We start from the raw sequence: 14,028 nt of genomic DNA on the forward strand, positions 1-14,028 counted from the left end.
GAGAAACTTAAATAAGGTATCTCTAATCTATAACCAGAGAAAGATGACTTTTTAATGTAAAAATGTGTGGGGTTTTTTTTCAAGGAAAAATTTCAAAGGCCATTTCAATTCAAAATTCAATAAAAAATTAACAGGAAGATCTAGTTTTATCCAATTACGTATTAATACCAGAACAAAAATCTGTATCAAATACTTATAAATATAAGGCACTCCTAAGAACTTAATAATACTTTTGTCTAAAACATTCTTCCAAATCAAACTAAAATTGCAAAAATTCTAAGATAACATAAACCTTTAGAATAATATATTTAGAATGTTTTCAAAATTATTATTGGGTGCCTGGGTGGCTCAGTTGGTTGGGCGACTGCCTTCAGCTCAGGTCATGATCCTGGAGTCCCGGGATCGAGTCCCGCATCGGGCTCCCTGCTCGGCGGGGGGTTTGCTTCTCCCTCTGCCCTCTTCCCTCTCGTGCTCTCTCTCTCATTCTCTCTGTCTCAAATAAATAAATAAAATCTTAAAAAAAATTATTATTAATAGCTTAAAACTGCAATAAACCCTTTCAAAACCCTTGTAGAGAGATCGTGTGTACAACTTTTGCATTTGACATGTAACCAATCCTCACTAAAATAGCCACATAGTCGTTTGAGACAAGATGGTGACTCTTTTTGTCTAGCGGGGAAGTGACAAGGCAACAGAAGCGTATAAGAAAAGACTCAACAAGTCCTCAGAGATGGTGGTACTTTGGTTTCTAACTCCCTGCTCTGTTTTTAGTTTGCAGAAAAGCATCACGTTGTGTCTTTTCTTTTTCAGATGATACCTCTGACGGCTGCCACAAATTCCCCATCACTCTGCTGGAATTGGGGATTGTTTTTGGTTTTGGTTTTGTTTCTCTCTAAGAACTGTCCCAGACAGTCATTTCATGCCTGTTACTGCTAAAATCCACCTCTGTGGTACATGCAAACTGATTCAGTCAACTCCTCTTCATGGTCTAGAAAATCAAAAGTTGACAGACTATCTTTTATGACTTGCAGGTCCTTGAGATAGAAGTGCTGCCTGAAGGAAAGAACACTTCTATTAGAGTGTATTTTCCCTCTGTTATTGCCCAAGTAGGACTCAACCAAACCTATGCCTCAAACATCCCAAGTTATAATAAATGTTGCTAAACCAGCACCAGCTGGTCTTGGTCATATTGGGGTGGTGGGCTTGGGTGACCGGGGGAGCCTAGAGGGTGGTACATCTGTTCTGATGCCCTACGTCCATTTATCCTAATGGGTCAAGGCTGGTAGGCACCAGGCAAGGCTGGCTTAATAATACTCATCGTCTTTAATCACAAAGGATTCAGAATCCATGCATGAACCCTGAATGTGGAAGCATCATCACAGCAGACCTCTGTGCCAGACAAAGGGTTTGTCCACCCCTCGCAAAGCACGGCTACCACGGGAGGAGCCTTATGAGGGCTGCCATGGACTGTCCAGGGAGCTCTTCTCTGCCACCCGCAACTTGATTCTCCACTCCTGATAAGTGCATAAACCTTTCCATTTTCACATTTTAAAATTTACATTGTTTCATAGAGAAAGAAGGAGTGAGCAGTCATGGAGCAGGAAGGAAGGAAAAAAAATAGAAAAAGGAAGAGGAATACATACAGATATATGCATGTGTGCATATACGTGTGCAAGACCCTTACCAGCTTCCTGAGCCATCTGTAGTCTCCACTGCTAAAATAGAAGGACTGAAGTGTTGAGGCTTCAGGGGCGGTGTCTGTGCCCTTAGGGATAGCCTACTTAGTTATATGTCTTGGTCCCTGAAGCAAAGATCCCTCTGTAGCTCTCAGAGTAACTCTACATTCACTTCGCGTTGGGTCCTCCTGGTTTTTCTAGAGGACCTGTCTGTCATTTACAGACAACATAAGATTCATCCCCCTTAATTGGCAGAAACCCAATTCACTTCTATTTAATTTTAAAACAAGAAAGCAATGATCCTTAAATGTGTCAAGCGTCCTTCCTATAGAGCCAACTGAGAAGTGAATGCTCTAGTTCCCACTTTACAGAAGATTAAGCAAGGCCAGAGAACAGGGTCCTAAATATTATTATAAAATTTCATTGGCAGGGGCGCCTGGGTGGCTCAGGTGGTTAAGTGTCCCACTCTTGGTATCAGCTCAGGTCATTATCTCAGGAGTCCTGAGATCGAGCCCCCGGTCCAGCTTGGCTCCCTGCTCGGCGGGGAGTCAGCTGGAGACTCTCTCTCCCTCTCCCTCTGCCCCTCTCTCCAACTCACGCATGTGTGCACGCGCACTCGCTCTCTCTCAAATAAAATAAATAAGATCTTTAAAAAAAATATTTCAATGGCAGAAAGACCTAAGAGCAGCTGTATTCCCAAGATCTTACTTTTTTGTCTTGAAGGTAAGATCTATGTCTTCCTAATGCTCAGAAAGGCATCAACACTGCCCTTAGCAAGCATGCTCAGGTGTTTATGGTTTCCTCTTCTCAAATGAAGGTTCAAAAAAGTCACTTGGTTAGGATGATGAGTGAAAAAGACTAATAATAAACTCCAACATTCTGGGGCGCCTGGGTGGCTCAGTTGGTTAAGCGACTGCCTTCGGCTCAGGTCATGATCCTGGAGTCCCTGGATGGAGTCCCACATCGGGCTCCCTGCTCGGCGGGGAGTCTGCTTCTCCCTCTCCCACTCCCCGTTTGTGTTCCCTCTCTCGCTGTGTCTTTCTCTGTCGAATAAATAAATAAAATCTTTAAAAAAAAAAATCCAACATTCTGGAGACACTGGGGCAGTTTCAATAACACTTCTATGCTCCTCGATCCCTCCAGCCCTCTCATCATATACTGAGTATAAAATGAGTCAAGATGGGCATGGGAATTGGTTGAAACTAAGATGCCCTCATGAGGTCTTTATCTCCAATGGCCTTTGATCAGCTCCCTGCAGGTAAATATTTAACAACCAGAACAACAACAACAACAAACCCTGATCTGTAACATTTCTCTAACCTGATTTCCACAGTGTAAAATACTCCCACCACGGCCAATTTCAAGCTAATGTAAGTTACGTGATGTCAACCAGCTTGCAAAATCTAGTACAGCACTGCCCTTGATGGTCCATGAACTGCAAAGTATGCACACCTCGTGAGTAAAGCGATTTACACACGGGACACTTGCATGACAATGGAGGGAGCACCTATGCCTACCCCTGTTGGGGGATTGGTGAAGGAGAAAGAAAGACTAGCATCATGAAGCCTTCTTGCTCAACCCACCCTATTTTCAGAGAGTGCCCGGATCATAAAGGTCAAATGATTGGATCATTTCTTCTTTCTAAAATCATGAACAGCGCATCAGAAAGTCCATGCTGCCTCAGAAAAATGCAAACTGAAGCCTCATATTCTGATTTTCCTTCTTTTTCAGCACTGACATAGTGGTCTGTTGGGGTAGCAGAGGGCATTTTTAAAAAGAGAGAAAAGAGGTTTCAAAGGGCAAGCTCAATGAAAAGACAGCTAATTTAAAAGCAGTTTGTTTTAAAGAAACTGTGCAACTATCATCTAGAACTTAGTGAAATCATATTGACATAAACACCATCTACCATAAAGCCAGCTAGAGGACATTCTCAGATACCCTCTGGTCACCTGGGTAGGGCCCCTGCTTTGGAAATAGACAAGTCCAGACTCTCACCATATGGCACAGTAGAGAGAGGTCATAGGCTTTAAAACTTAGCTTCATCGCTTACTAGCAATGTGACCCTGGGCTAGCCACTTAAATTCTCTGAACCTGAGTTTTCCCATCTGTATAATAGGTTGTTGCTACCTAACATGATGTGAGGATTAAATGAGATAACATATGTAAAGCCCATAAAGTCATCTTGAGGTCGCAAGGTCATGATCCTGATGGAGACACAATATACCAAGTCCTTAGCCTGTGCCTGCACTAAATAAACCCTCAATAAAGGGTGTTATCAACTCTGTTGGAGAGGAAAATCAAGTTCTCTCTATTTTAGGTGGGTGTATAGTTGGTCAGGAGTCCAGAAACAAGACACATTAAGGCAGTACGTCACAATTGCACAGCTTTCTTGTAAGAAGCCTCTGTCATATGATGCTGAGGGGCAAAAGGCAAGAGCCTTTGGGGGAAGCTCTGTTTAATTCCTATCTTTCATTATGTCCCATAATGCAAATCATTTCTGAGGGAATGATTTCTATTAGGTCAAATGCTACACCTTTTTTTTTTTTTTAACATAAAATACAATGGAGAATGTGATAAAGCCCTTAGCTTTGGAGAAAATTAAGTGGAAAACTATATTCTTCACAGTAAAAAATAGTTGCAGAATGAAAATTCCCCCTTAGAAGTGTTTGATGGCAACTCTTATCTAAAACTACTTGAAAGGATCTTTGGGTTTTTAAGGCATCCAAACCCAATACATTCACTGACTTCCTCAAAGATACAAAGCATTTGGAAGCAGATCTAATCAATCCTTGGTTTCCCCCCCACCCCACTCCACCTGCCCACCATCTGGGCAGAAGAATGAATTACATTTCTAAAAAAAGAGCCATTCAACTCCAGAGATAGAACGTGTTAAGGGGAATTATAGTGGAAAGTAGAAAGAACATATTCTTATTCATCACCTAACCCAATCAAAAGCTATTCTTTTATTTCTTATAGTTTATAACTCGTCTGTTTCATCCTCAACAGGTCAAACTTAATGTTTCTCTGATAGTTGTAAGCTCCTTTCTTATTAGACAGCTTTTTAGGGGATCTCTCCAGGAATACCCCTCTTACAATAAAAAGGAATTCGAAAATTACTTCCAAAAGGTCCCTAGATATTGTCACTCTCTTCAAGGGACCCTGAGATTCAAGGGACTGTACTTCTCAACAATGTAACACCCCCCAACCCTGTATGCCTCAATGGAGCTCCTACTCCCACTCCTAACCTGGAAGGATGCAAAGTCTGGCCTGACCCAGGGCCATTAGGGAAGTTCTTCCTTGACACCTTTCCTCATCATGTGTAAATGTATCTGATATATGAAACAGAGTAACACAGCTGCGTAGAAGGGAAACAATCAGGAGAAAAAGCTCCTTTTCTTTCTCATTCCTCAGAGGTCTCATCTGGGAGGGAGACATGTTTACCTCCTTAGCCACCTAAAATAGCAGGTGTCAGGTTCAAGCCTCTTCCCTCCTAATGCTGCTCCCTGTTTCCAGTTCCTGTCCTTCCTTTCCATTCTCCACCTAGTGTCAGAGTGATCTTCATAAAATGAGAAGCTGACCAAGTCTCTGTCCCCCTCACAGTGCCCTCAGGGAAATGCCCAACTCCTCACAGGAACATACCATCATCGCCGGCTTCCATCCTACCGCTCCCAGCTTCATCTTTGATCACATCCCCATATGCACATTATTTCAACCATCCTGAGCTTCAAGTCGGTCCTCAAACTGGCCAAACTCTCGAATGTGCTTCCACCTCTCATGTACCTCAAATATATGTTGTCCTTCCAACTCAGCTCAAACTCTGCCTGGGATATATACCCTGAGGACCTACCATGGTCACCCTGCACAGTCCAGCAGCCCTCCTCCCTGCTCACCCTGCGTGATCCTTCTCCATTCTAGAAAAGCAGTGCTCACCCTGCATTGTCCGTACTGGCTGATCCCCTGCCAACTCATGTGTGGTCAGACGATCACACCTGTAATCCCAGTGCCTCGCTGAGTGCCTGACACATAGGAATGGCTGAGTTCCCATTAAAACTGAATAACACAATCACTGGAGAAGTTTAAATACATACATACATACATACATATTAAAAAAAAAAAAAACAACATACCCCTAACACAATGATAGGAGGACTCAAACTGTTGACTTGTCCAGACTCATCAGGCCACTTCCTAGACCCCACTATTATAGTTCTTTCTGAATACCATTTACCTTTACATTTCAAACTGTCTCATTTCTTTGTCATATGTTTTTACTGCCCTTCACACTTCATGGTAATTCGTAATATCTGTGCCCACAGGTTATAGCTGAAAAAGCCAGCATGAGTAATGGTCCAAACCCCAATGTCAGGAGAATAAAAAGTAAAGGAATTTGCATCCTAAAGGTCTTTTGCCACAATATGGGGAAAGAGTAAGATGACCCAAAATAATTACCAAGAATAACAGCTCCTGCCACAAACAAAGAGACTCTCTAGTCATTACAAGAATGGAAGAGAGTTTGGGTCAAGGCAGTAATAACATAAAGACCATACTGATGACTTGGTTGATACTATAAACGGCAAAGTTAGGATATTCCAAACTATTATGTTTCTAAATCTGTACTATACTTTGGTCAATAATTTACAAGAGGCATAGAAATCAACCAGTACTTTGTATGATTCCTACAAACCATTTTTCCTTTGGATGATAACTTTAAGATCATTTTGCTGCATGGGGAGCTCCTATGTAAAAAGTCCCATGCTAGGTTCTGGGGATTCAAAATCCACCTAGTTCTTACCGTGAAGAATAAAGTCTGGGGGGAGATGTCACGCTCTAGTTTTATCTAATAAATCTGATCACAACAAGCTTTGATATCCTTGGATTGTCTCTTCTTGTAGATCAAATCCTGCTCCATCCCCTCTCCAGTTACAGAGTGACATGCAGTAGCCCTATTTTGACAATTGAGCAGTTTCTGAAAAACAACAGCCTTCAGTATTACTGAAAGGCCCCTTACGTTCTTTGAAATTGAAAGCAAAAAAAAAAAGAAAGAAAGAAAGAAAGAAGAAAGAAAGAAAGAAAGAAAGAAAGAAAGAAAGAAAGAAAGAAAGAAAGAAAGAAAGAAAGAAAAAAATTCAAAGCTATTGTACAACTACCTTGGACTTCAAAATACTAATTCAGTATCTGTTCTTTTCATTAATTTTATTATATTTCAGCATATATGTGAATCTGCTAAGAAGGGATGGAGAAAAAAGTTAGAGGAAAATGGCTAGAGAGAGACTTCATGTAGTTTATGTCCACCCAAGACATGGACACTTGTATTGGTCACCCACATGACATATAGCAAGTAGCAGCAAAATAAATCATCTTTTAGGGGAAAAGCAGTGTTTTTAAAGCTACCCTGCTCTTAACCACTTTTAACAATTTTTGCTGGTTGCAAACTCCCAGAAGCCATCTGAAGCTCAATCCTCTAAAGATGCCCAAAAGATGCCCAAAATGCCTTCCTGATTTGCTATTCTGAGTCAAGTAGCCTGAAAGGATAGGACCAGTGGCCCATGACGGACTTTGGATGGTGCCTCTTTGGATGGTAGAAGGAGCAGTGTCTGTGGTAGATATTCACTAACATCTAACATGCAGGCATTTTAAAGGGTATTCAGGATAAAACTGACAGATCCTCTTCTTCCCCAAGAGTACTTTTTCCTTTAGATCACAAAACAGGAAATTAAAGTGCTCAACTAAAATCCCCGATAGGAAACATAAATCTCTAGAACGTTTTAATGACATTAATATCTCCCAAATGCCTAAAAATCTTTCTCTAAAATGAGTTAAGAGAAAATGGCCTTCTCATTCATAAGGCCCAAGCACTCCAAAGTCCCGAGAAATGACCTCCCTGACCCAGAAAATAATAAAGTAAGAACCCAAGTGACCTTTTTTTTTTTTTCTTTTTCTCTTTCCAAGTGTTGCCTTCCTCTGTGGTGAATAAATTAAAAAGAGCCAACCCATCCATGGCAATTATGTGGAGAGGTATGAACCATTTCCAGAAGTGGATTGATATGCTTCTGAGGAGTCACAGTAAAGGATGCTGTCAAACCTCTTTAGTCCCCCCAAAATTGGAATCATGGTCTCATCCCTCAAAGGTCTTAGCGTTTGTTATTTTGCATTCACTGATCTGGGTTTCCCACCACTGTTTCTGAAGAACAAGGGTTCAGCCCCCTCCCCTAAACCGATGCTGTCCAAGAGGTGTGACAGCTTGAAGGCCCTTAAAGAAAAGATACCAAGAGTGACACAGGGTATCTTTCAGTCCAAAGTGGTAATGGGAGCAAGAACCTTCTCTACCTTGCAGGTCAGCTTTGGTCAATGCAACTTTGTTAGCAAAAGAACAGAAAAGGCGAAAACAATAACCAGAGGTTAGTAAGAGGTAGAGTCAACCAGGGTAACGTTACAGAAATGAAAATAACAATTGGCATAACCACCATCATTCAAACAGACAGTTAAAATGCTCTACAGGTTCTCCAGAGACAGCACAGATGGGGGATGCAGGGACCCAGGTGGAGCAGGTCTCCTCAGAGCCACGTCAGCAGAGCGGGGGCAGGAAAACACTGGACTGACAAAGCACAAGCAGGGATAACAAGAGCCTTCCCACAACCACACAGCCAACCCAAGGCATATGGTCCAGGAAAATGATTCTCCACGAGTCAGGATAAGCATCAAGAAATAAGGGTAGCGCGTGGCCAGACTGAAAGACACGTGTGCACAACCAGACCAAGCCCACAAAAATATAATTCTGCACATCTAGGAGTTAAAGATGGAAGAGTCACTTGGGAGCACTCCTTGTAATCTCCTGAAAATGCCACCAGGGAATGTGGCGCTCGAACTGGGCCTGTGTATCAAGGTGATTTGGGAACTCCAAAGAGCTCAATTTGTTTGATGGGTAAGAATACAGCCAAATCCAAATGGCTGCAAGCAAAAAGGCACCAAACCGATGTCCTTTTTATTTATTCATGCCAGTCTCAAAATGAAGCACGTGTGTTTCTCTCAGATGTTTACAATCTGCAATTGTGGAATCACTTTTCCAGCCAACCCATGCCTTGGTCTCTGCAGCCAAGCTGGCCTCAAGATAGAAAGAGATATTTACCAGCTGAGAATAGAACCAGACATCATTTCAGAATTCCTAGCCCAAACGGAGAGGCTGTAAGTCACGGCTAGATGTTGGCTAGATTGTCCAGAAATTGTGCTTAATTTCTGAAGTATTATACTCTGCATAAAAATTAAAACATGGTTCGAGATTTTTTTTTTCTTTCTTAGTATAAAACAATTGGGAGCCAGAGCCGTAGGTTAATTTGTTTTTAAAATAATTTTGGACCCTTCACAGTTAGATAAGAGAGGGAAAGTAGTACATTTACTACTTAGAGATCCTGAAATATCATCATCAATGACTTTGACAAGAACATAGGATACATCCTGGCCTGTGTACCCCAGATAGTGAGAATAGAACGCATTTACCATGTCGAAGGGATGCAGCTCTTAGTTTTTAGTAACGAATCCTCATCCCCTGTACATTATTCTATACATAGAAATGATAAATCAGGAAATGTATTCTATTTCCTGGGATTTCCATCCTGCATAATACTCAAAGGCCTTCTTGAGGGTTCCATACTATGTACAGAGATTCAGAATGAGAAGGACTCTCTAAGGTTTGCAGTCTCTCTAAGGTTCTGTGCTCCTCATTTCCCTCCTCGCCATCTACTTTGGCTTCGTTTCCACAGTGCCCTAAAAGGCTCCTGGGATCTCTTATAAGGGCTTATTCACATGGTGTAAACTTCCAATGACAGTAATTTATGCCTTAACCCACTTTCTGGCCATTTTCCTGGCCACTTAGGCTAATTATCCAAGTCATCTGTGTACAATAAACAAGGACCTTCTTCCCTCCTCACTCATCCTCCATTCATCCCACCCAGTGGGGCGGTCATAATGCTCCATGGGTAATCATCACAATTATCTCCATGGCAATAGAGTGCAGGGTTATTAGGCTCATGGGACTCGCCATAGATTCGGACGGTAGAAGCATCAAGTCACAATATCCGGTGCTGAACAATCACCCATACTCAGAGGAAGGTCGGACCCCACTATAATGCAGGTGATGAGTCATGCCAAGCTGCACACAGAGATGGAAGTAGGGATGGGACCATTTTCCCCAATTTGATGGGTAATTTCCTTGTGCTAATGCTCTCACTGCTTCTCTTCAAGTTCTCTTAAGTGGACTCCATTCCCCCACCCACTTTTATACTCTACCTTTTAATCCACTCTTCTAAAAGTTGGTTTAGACTTCCTTTCAATCCAATACAACAGTGCTATCTCCTTACACCCCAACTTTTAATCCTCTGCCGAACTCTGCTTCTGATACGGTAGGCCACAGACACGGATAGCTACTGAGCACTGGAAAGGTATGTAGTCTGGATTGAGATGCGCTGTAAGTACAAAATACACACTCGGTTCTGAAGGCTTAATGTGAGAGAAGAATGTGCAATGTTTTAATAATAATTTTGTATCATTGCATGCTGAAATGATAATATTTTGGATATACTGGGTTAAGTGAAATGTAAAATTAAAATTAATTTTACCTGTTACTTTATATCTTTTTTACATGTAGCTAGTATACTAGGAAATTAAAAATTACTTATGTGACTCACATTATATTTCTATCAAGCAACATTGCTATAGAATTAAATGGATGATTCCTATTAACCTGTAAATCTGAAGAACGGATGACATGATAAGAATATTTAACATCTGAAGAGTACTTTATGCTTTTTAACGTGTGCTTTTATGTCTTATGTTTTAACTCAATCTGATTAATTATTGAAGGATAACTGGAATTTCTGTCATTCCACAATCTTTGAAACAGAGATATTCGATTTAATTCCCAAATGTTACGTTTATCTCAGCATTGCCCTTAAAGCCTGAAAGAAGTAAGAGCAAGCCAAGGAGACAAAAATTCTTGATTTGAATGACATAGTGCATTTTCAGGAGAAGAAAGCAAAGTGGCTACTTTAAGCGCATGGTGATTCCCAACTCCCTGTCCTCCCACGTACACAGACCCGATTTGGCCCACCGGATATAAGAAATATTCCTGTCTAAAGGCAAACCGGAGTGGGTCATGGGAACAACCAGTCTTATTACTAGTCCACGTGGGAAGCTGACCCTTAGGCAAAGGGTGATGACTTCCATACTGCACATCAGCTTGTGAAGCTGACGGGAAGCCTTTATAAAAATGTGGCAAGCGAACTCAGGTGAAAGCTGGTTAAGGAGAGATATGTGAAGCTAAATACTTAGGAGATGAGTGAACGCGTTTGATGCGGTAAATCAATGAGATAGAAAAAACACAACACGTATATCACACACAGGGCCGTGAGGCTCAACCGGACAAAAGAACACATAGGTCCTGCTGACTGGTCAGACATCTTTGACCTTGAAGCTAGGTAAGCGTCACCTTTTTGGCCTACCCAAGGCCCCTGGGAAAGCCTGAAAACTGTTCACTGCTAACCTCTGCTGGTTAAACTAGATTGTTTTTGTTGTAAAGAACTGGACTCAAGAAGACCTATAAAATTCACTTAATATCTTAAGAGACAATAGATCACCTACAGGAACAGGCTGAGCGTGGTTTGTTGTGTTGCATTGATGGGGCATGCAATGTTATTAGAGGTCTCACACGAGATCACATTTGTAAAGGATAATCTTACTGTTTATCGAGTACCTACTATGTCTGCACCAGGCATTTTACATACAGCTCTGATTTACATCGCTCACCTTCCAAGGCAAATTTTATTGCCCCACTTTGCAGGTGAGGAGGATAGAGCTCAGAGAGGTTAAGTAACTTGCCAAATGTCACAGAGCGAACAAGAGTTACTACCTGGATCTAAATCCAAGTCTTTCTACCATCAACTCCCATGCTGTCCCAGACCTCATCAACATCACGCTAACGAACTGCCTAAGAAGGCCTGACATCTAGTAAGTACTCAATAAATGTCAGTTCCCTTCCCTCATCATGGCATTCTGACGTCATTTTCCTACCTCCTGCTGAGTTTGCACTGAACAATGCAGTAGTTATTAGAAACATTTCATTAATGGTGACAGCTACATAAAAGTCTCTGGTATACCTCCCAACGTATAAAAATATAAATAAAACCCCTTGCTGCCCTTTCAGCCATGCTGGAAACAAAGGTACAAGTCAGGAAGAGTCTGATGTCAATGCCAGGGAAGGTCCTCCACTGGCAAGTAGTAGCACAGGGAAGACACCCGCCAACATACATTCCCAGAGCCTGTGGCCCATGTCTTGACATACTGAGCCAGGGACAGGAGGACCCCAAAGATGACGCAATGTCGGACGGCAAATGGGAAGGAGAGAGGACTGGTGAACAGTAAGGTGGCGCTGGCAGAGGCAGCAAAGAGGCTTGGTGGTTGCGTCCAGGCTGTGGCTTAAAAAGGAAAAAGGCTGTACCTTCACAGCCACGCTCGATCTGTCCACTCCGATGGAGGGCATCGTTGATGAGGTCTGGCAGGCGCCCGTTCAAATCCACTGATGCCAGACAGCCCTGAAAGCCATCCCGGGAAGCCACCAGCTTTGGAAGGTTGCTGTACATGCCTTGGGCCAGACCCGCCATGTAGAGGTCACCTGCAAAGGAAAGTGAGTAGCAAGAGCAGATGAGTAAAGGGTAGGGAAAGCAGACTCAGCTAGAGCCGATGCACATTAGACGATTTCGTAGGTAATGGTGCTAGAGCTGGCGTGGGGGGAGGGGGACTGGAGATGGCATAAGCAACTAATTACAGAGTCTCCACAGTGTAGAAAGAAGAAACTAACATTGCTTATGTCACTCATTTTCTCCATGCCAGCTCACAAATTTTAATCACCATATTCAGTCCATGAGGTAGGTACTATTCCCATTTTATGATGAAGTAAAGATTAACAAGATTTCCCACAAAACCACCACTTACCGAATGCTTGTTATGGGCTTGTGACCAATAATAGGAGGAGGATTTTATAGACATTATCCCATCAAAACTCATAACAGCCCATAAAGGTGGTAACAATTATTATCCTCATTTTGCAAAAAAAGTATAGAGAAGCTGAACAAGGCTAAGAAATTGTACCAGTTGTCCTCTGTATTAGGACACCTCCGCATTTTGACATTTATCACCTCACACTCAGCCCCCGCATGCCTGAGGTTTACAGAGAAAATGAACCATCCCTTGAGGATCGGTTTAAGTAAAACTGCATTTTAGTATCATTTAATGGTGTTAAAATAGGATATGCATGATGTCTCAAAAATGCCTGGCACTCCTAACCTGTAGTTTGCCTCTGCAAACAGCGCTTCGATTATAAGAAATGCTCTAAAGGTGCCTGAGAGGCTCAGTCGGTTAAATGTCCGACTCTTGGTTTCGGCTCAGTTCGTGATCTCAGGGTCATGACCTCAGGGTCATGAGATCGAGCTTGGTGTCGGACTCCACGCTCTGCAGGGAGTCTGCTTGAGGTTCTCTCCCTTTGTTCTTCCCTGCCCTTGAGCACTCTCGCTCTCTCTCTCTCAAATAAATAAATCTTAAAAAAACAAAACAAAACAAGAAATGCTCTAAAAAGGATAAACTTCTTTATAAGGTTTACCTTTCAAATCCAGATTTTTGGCCCCATTGATAACTTGAGTGACCACTTTCGTGTCCACTTTCAAGCTATGGGTGTTACTGTTGTCCCGGGTGATGACAACGTTGTGCCACTGGTTGTCATTCAGGGGGCGGTCACTGTTGCCTTTGATCACGTTGGGACCATTCCCAAGGTCAAACACGTAGTGTATGTACCTGTGAGCAACAACAACCACCTGATGAGTGGAGATTCCCTCGAGTGGTTGAATGGCAACGTGCATAGAAGTGACCCTGAGGGCTTCGCATCCCCTGTGCTAACCTGGCCTCATGCAGGAATAATTAAGGCTTGACCTGGGGTTCTAAGAAGAGTCACAGCCTGTTCTGTCAGACTTCACTTTAATTGCACACTTACAAGGTTCACTTCTTTACCATGATCTAAAAATCCAGAGCCACCAAGTAGAACAGGTGGTACATCCCCAAACACTAGGGGGCAGCATTTAAATTCAGTCGATTGTGGATCTGTGTTTTGGGTTTTAATCCAGCTTTTGTTTTTGTTTTGACTATTTTCCAACACATGGTAGTAAAATACCTTGCAGAAAGAAGAGCATTTAAAACGGCACATATATGGGCTAATGGCAGTGCGGCAAATATCTGTATTTCATTTCTTCCTATAGATTTGGTGGTTGCAGAGAGCACTGTCTCAGAGCATTGTATATAGGATATACACTCC

At 42.3% G+C, this 14,028-nt stretch overlaps 1 protein-coding gene across 1 annotated transcript in view; it reads right to left on the bottom strand.

The window, feature by feature from the left end:
* The window catches only part of NRXN3 (neurexin 3), a 1,463,404-nt gene that overhangs the window by 775,160 nt on the left and 674,216 nt on the right, over positions 1 to 14,028 (bottom strand). The window contains exons 9-10 of the mRNA XM_034993352.1: positions 13,324 to 13,514; positions 12,166 to 12,339 (exon numbers count right to left, since the gene is read on the bottom strand). Coding sequence (XP_034849243.1) covers positions 12,166 to 12,339; positions 13,324 to 13,514 — 365 coding nt within the window. The remainder of the gene's footprint in view (positions 1 to 12,165; positions 12,340 to 13,323; positions 13,515 to 14,028) is intronic.

This window comes from Mirounga leonina, unplaced genomic scaffold (genome assembly GCF_011800145.1).
Source record: "Mirounga leonina isolate KUSES-001 unplaced genomic scaffold, KU_Mleo_1.0 Mir_82, whole genome shotgun sequence".
NCBI lineage: Eukaryota > Metazoa > Chordata > Mammalia > Carnivora > Phocidae > Mirounga > Mirounga leonina.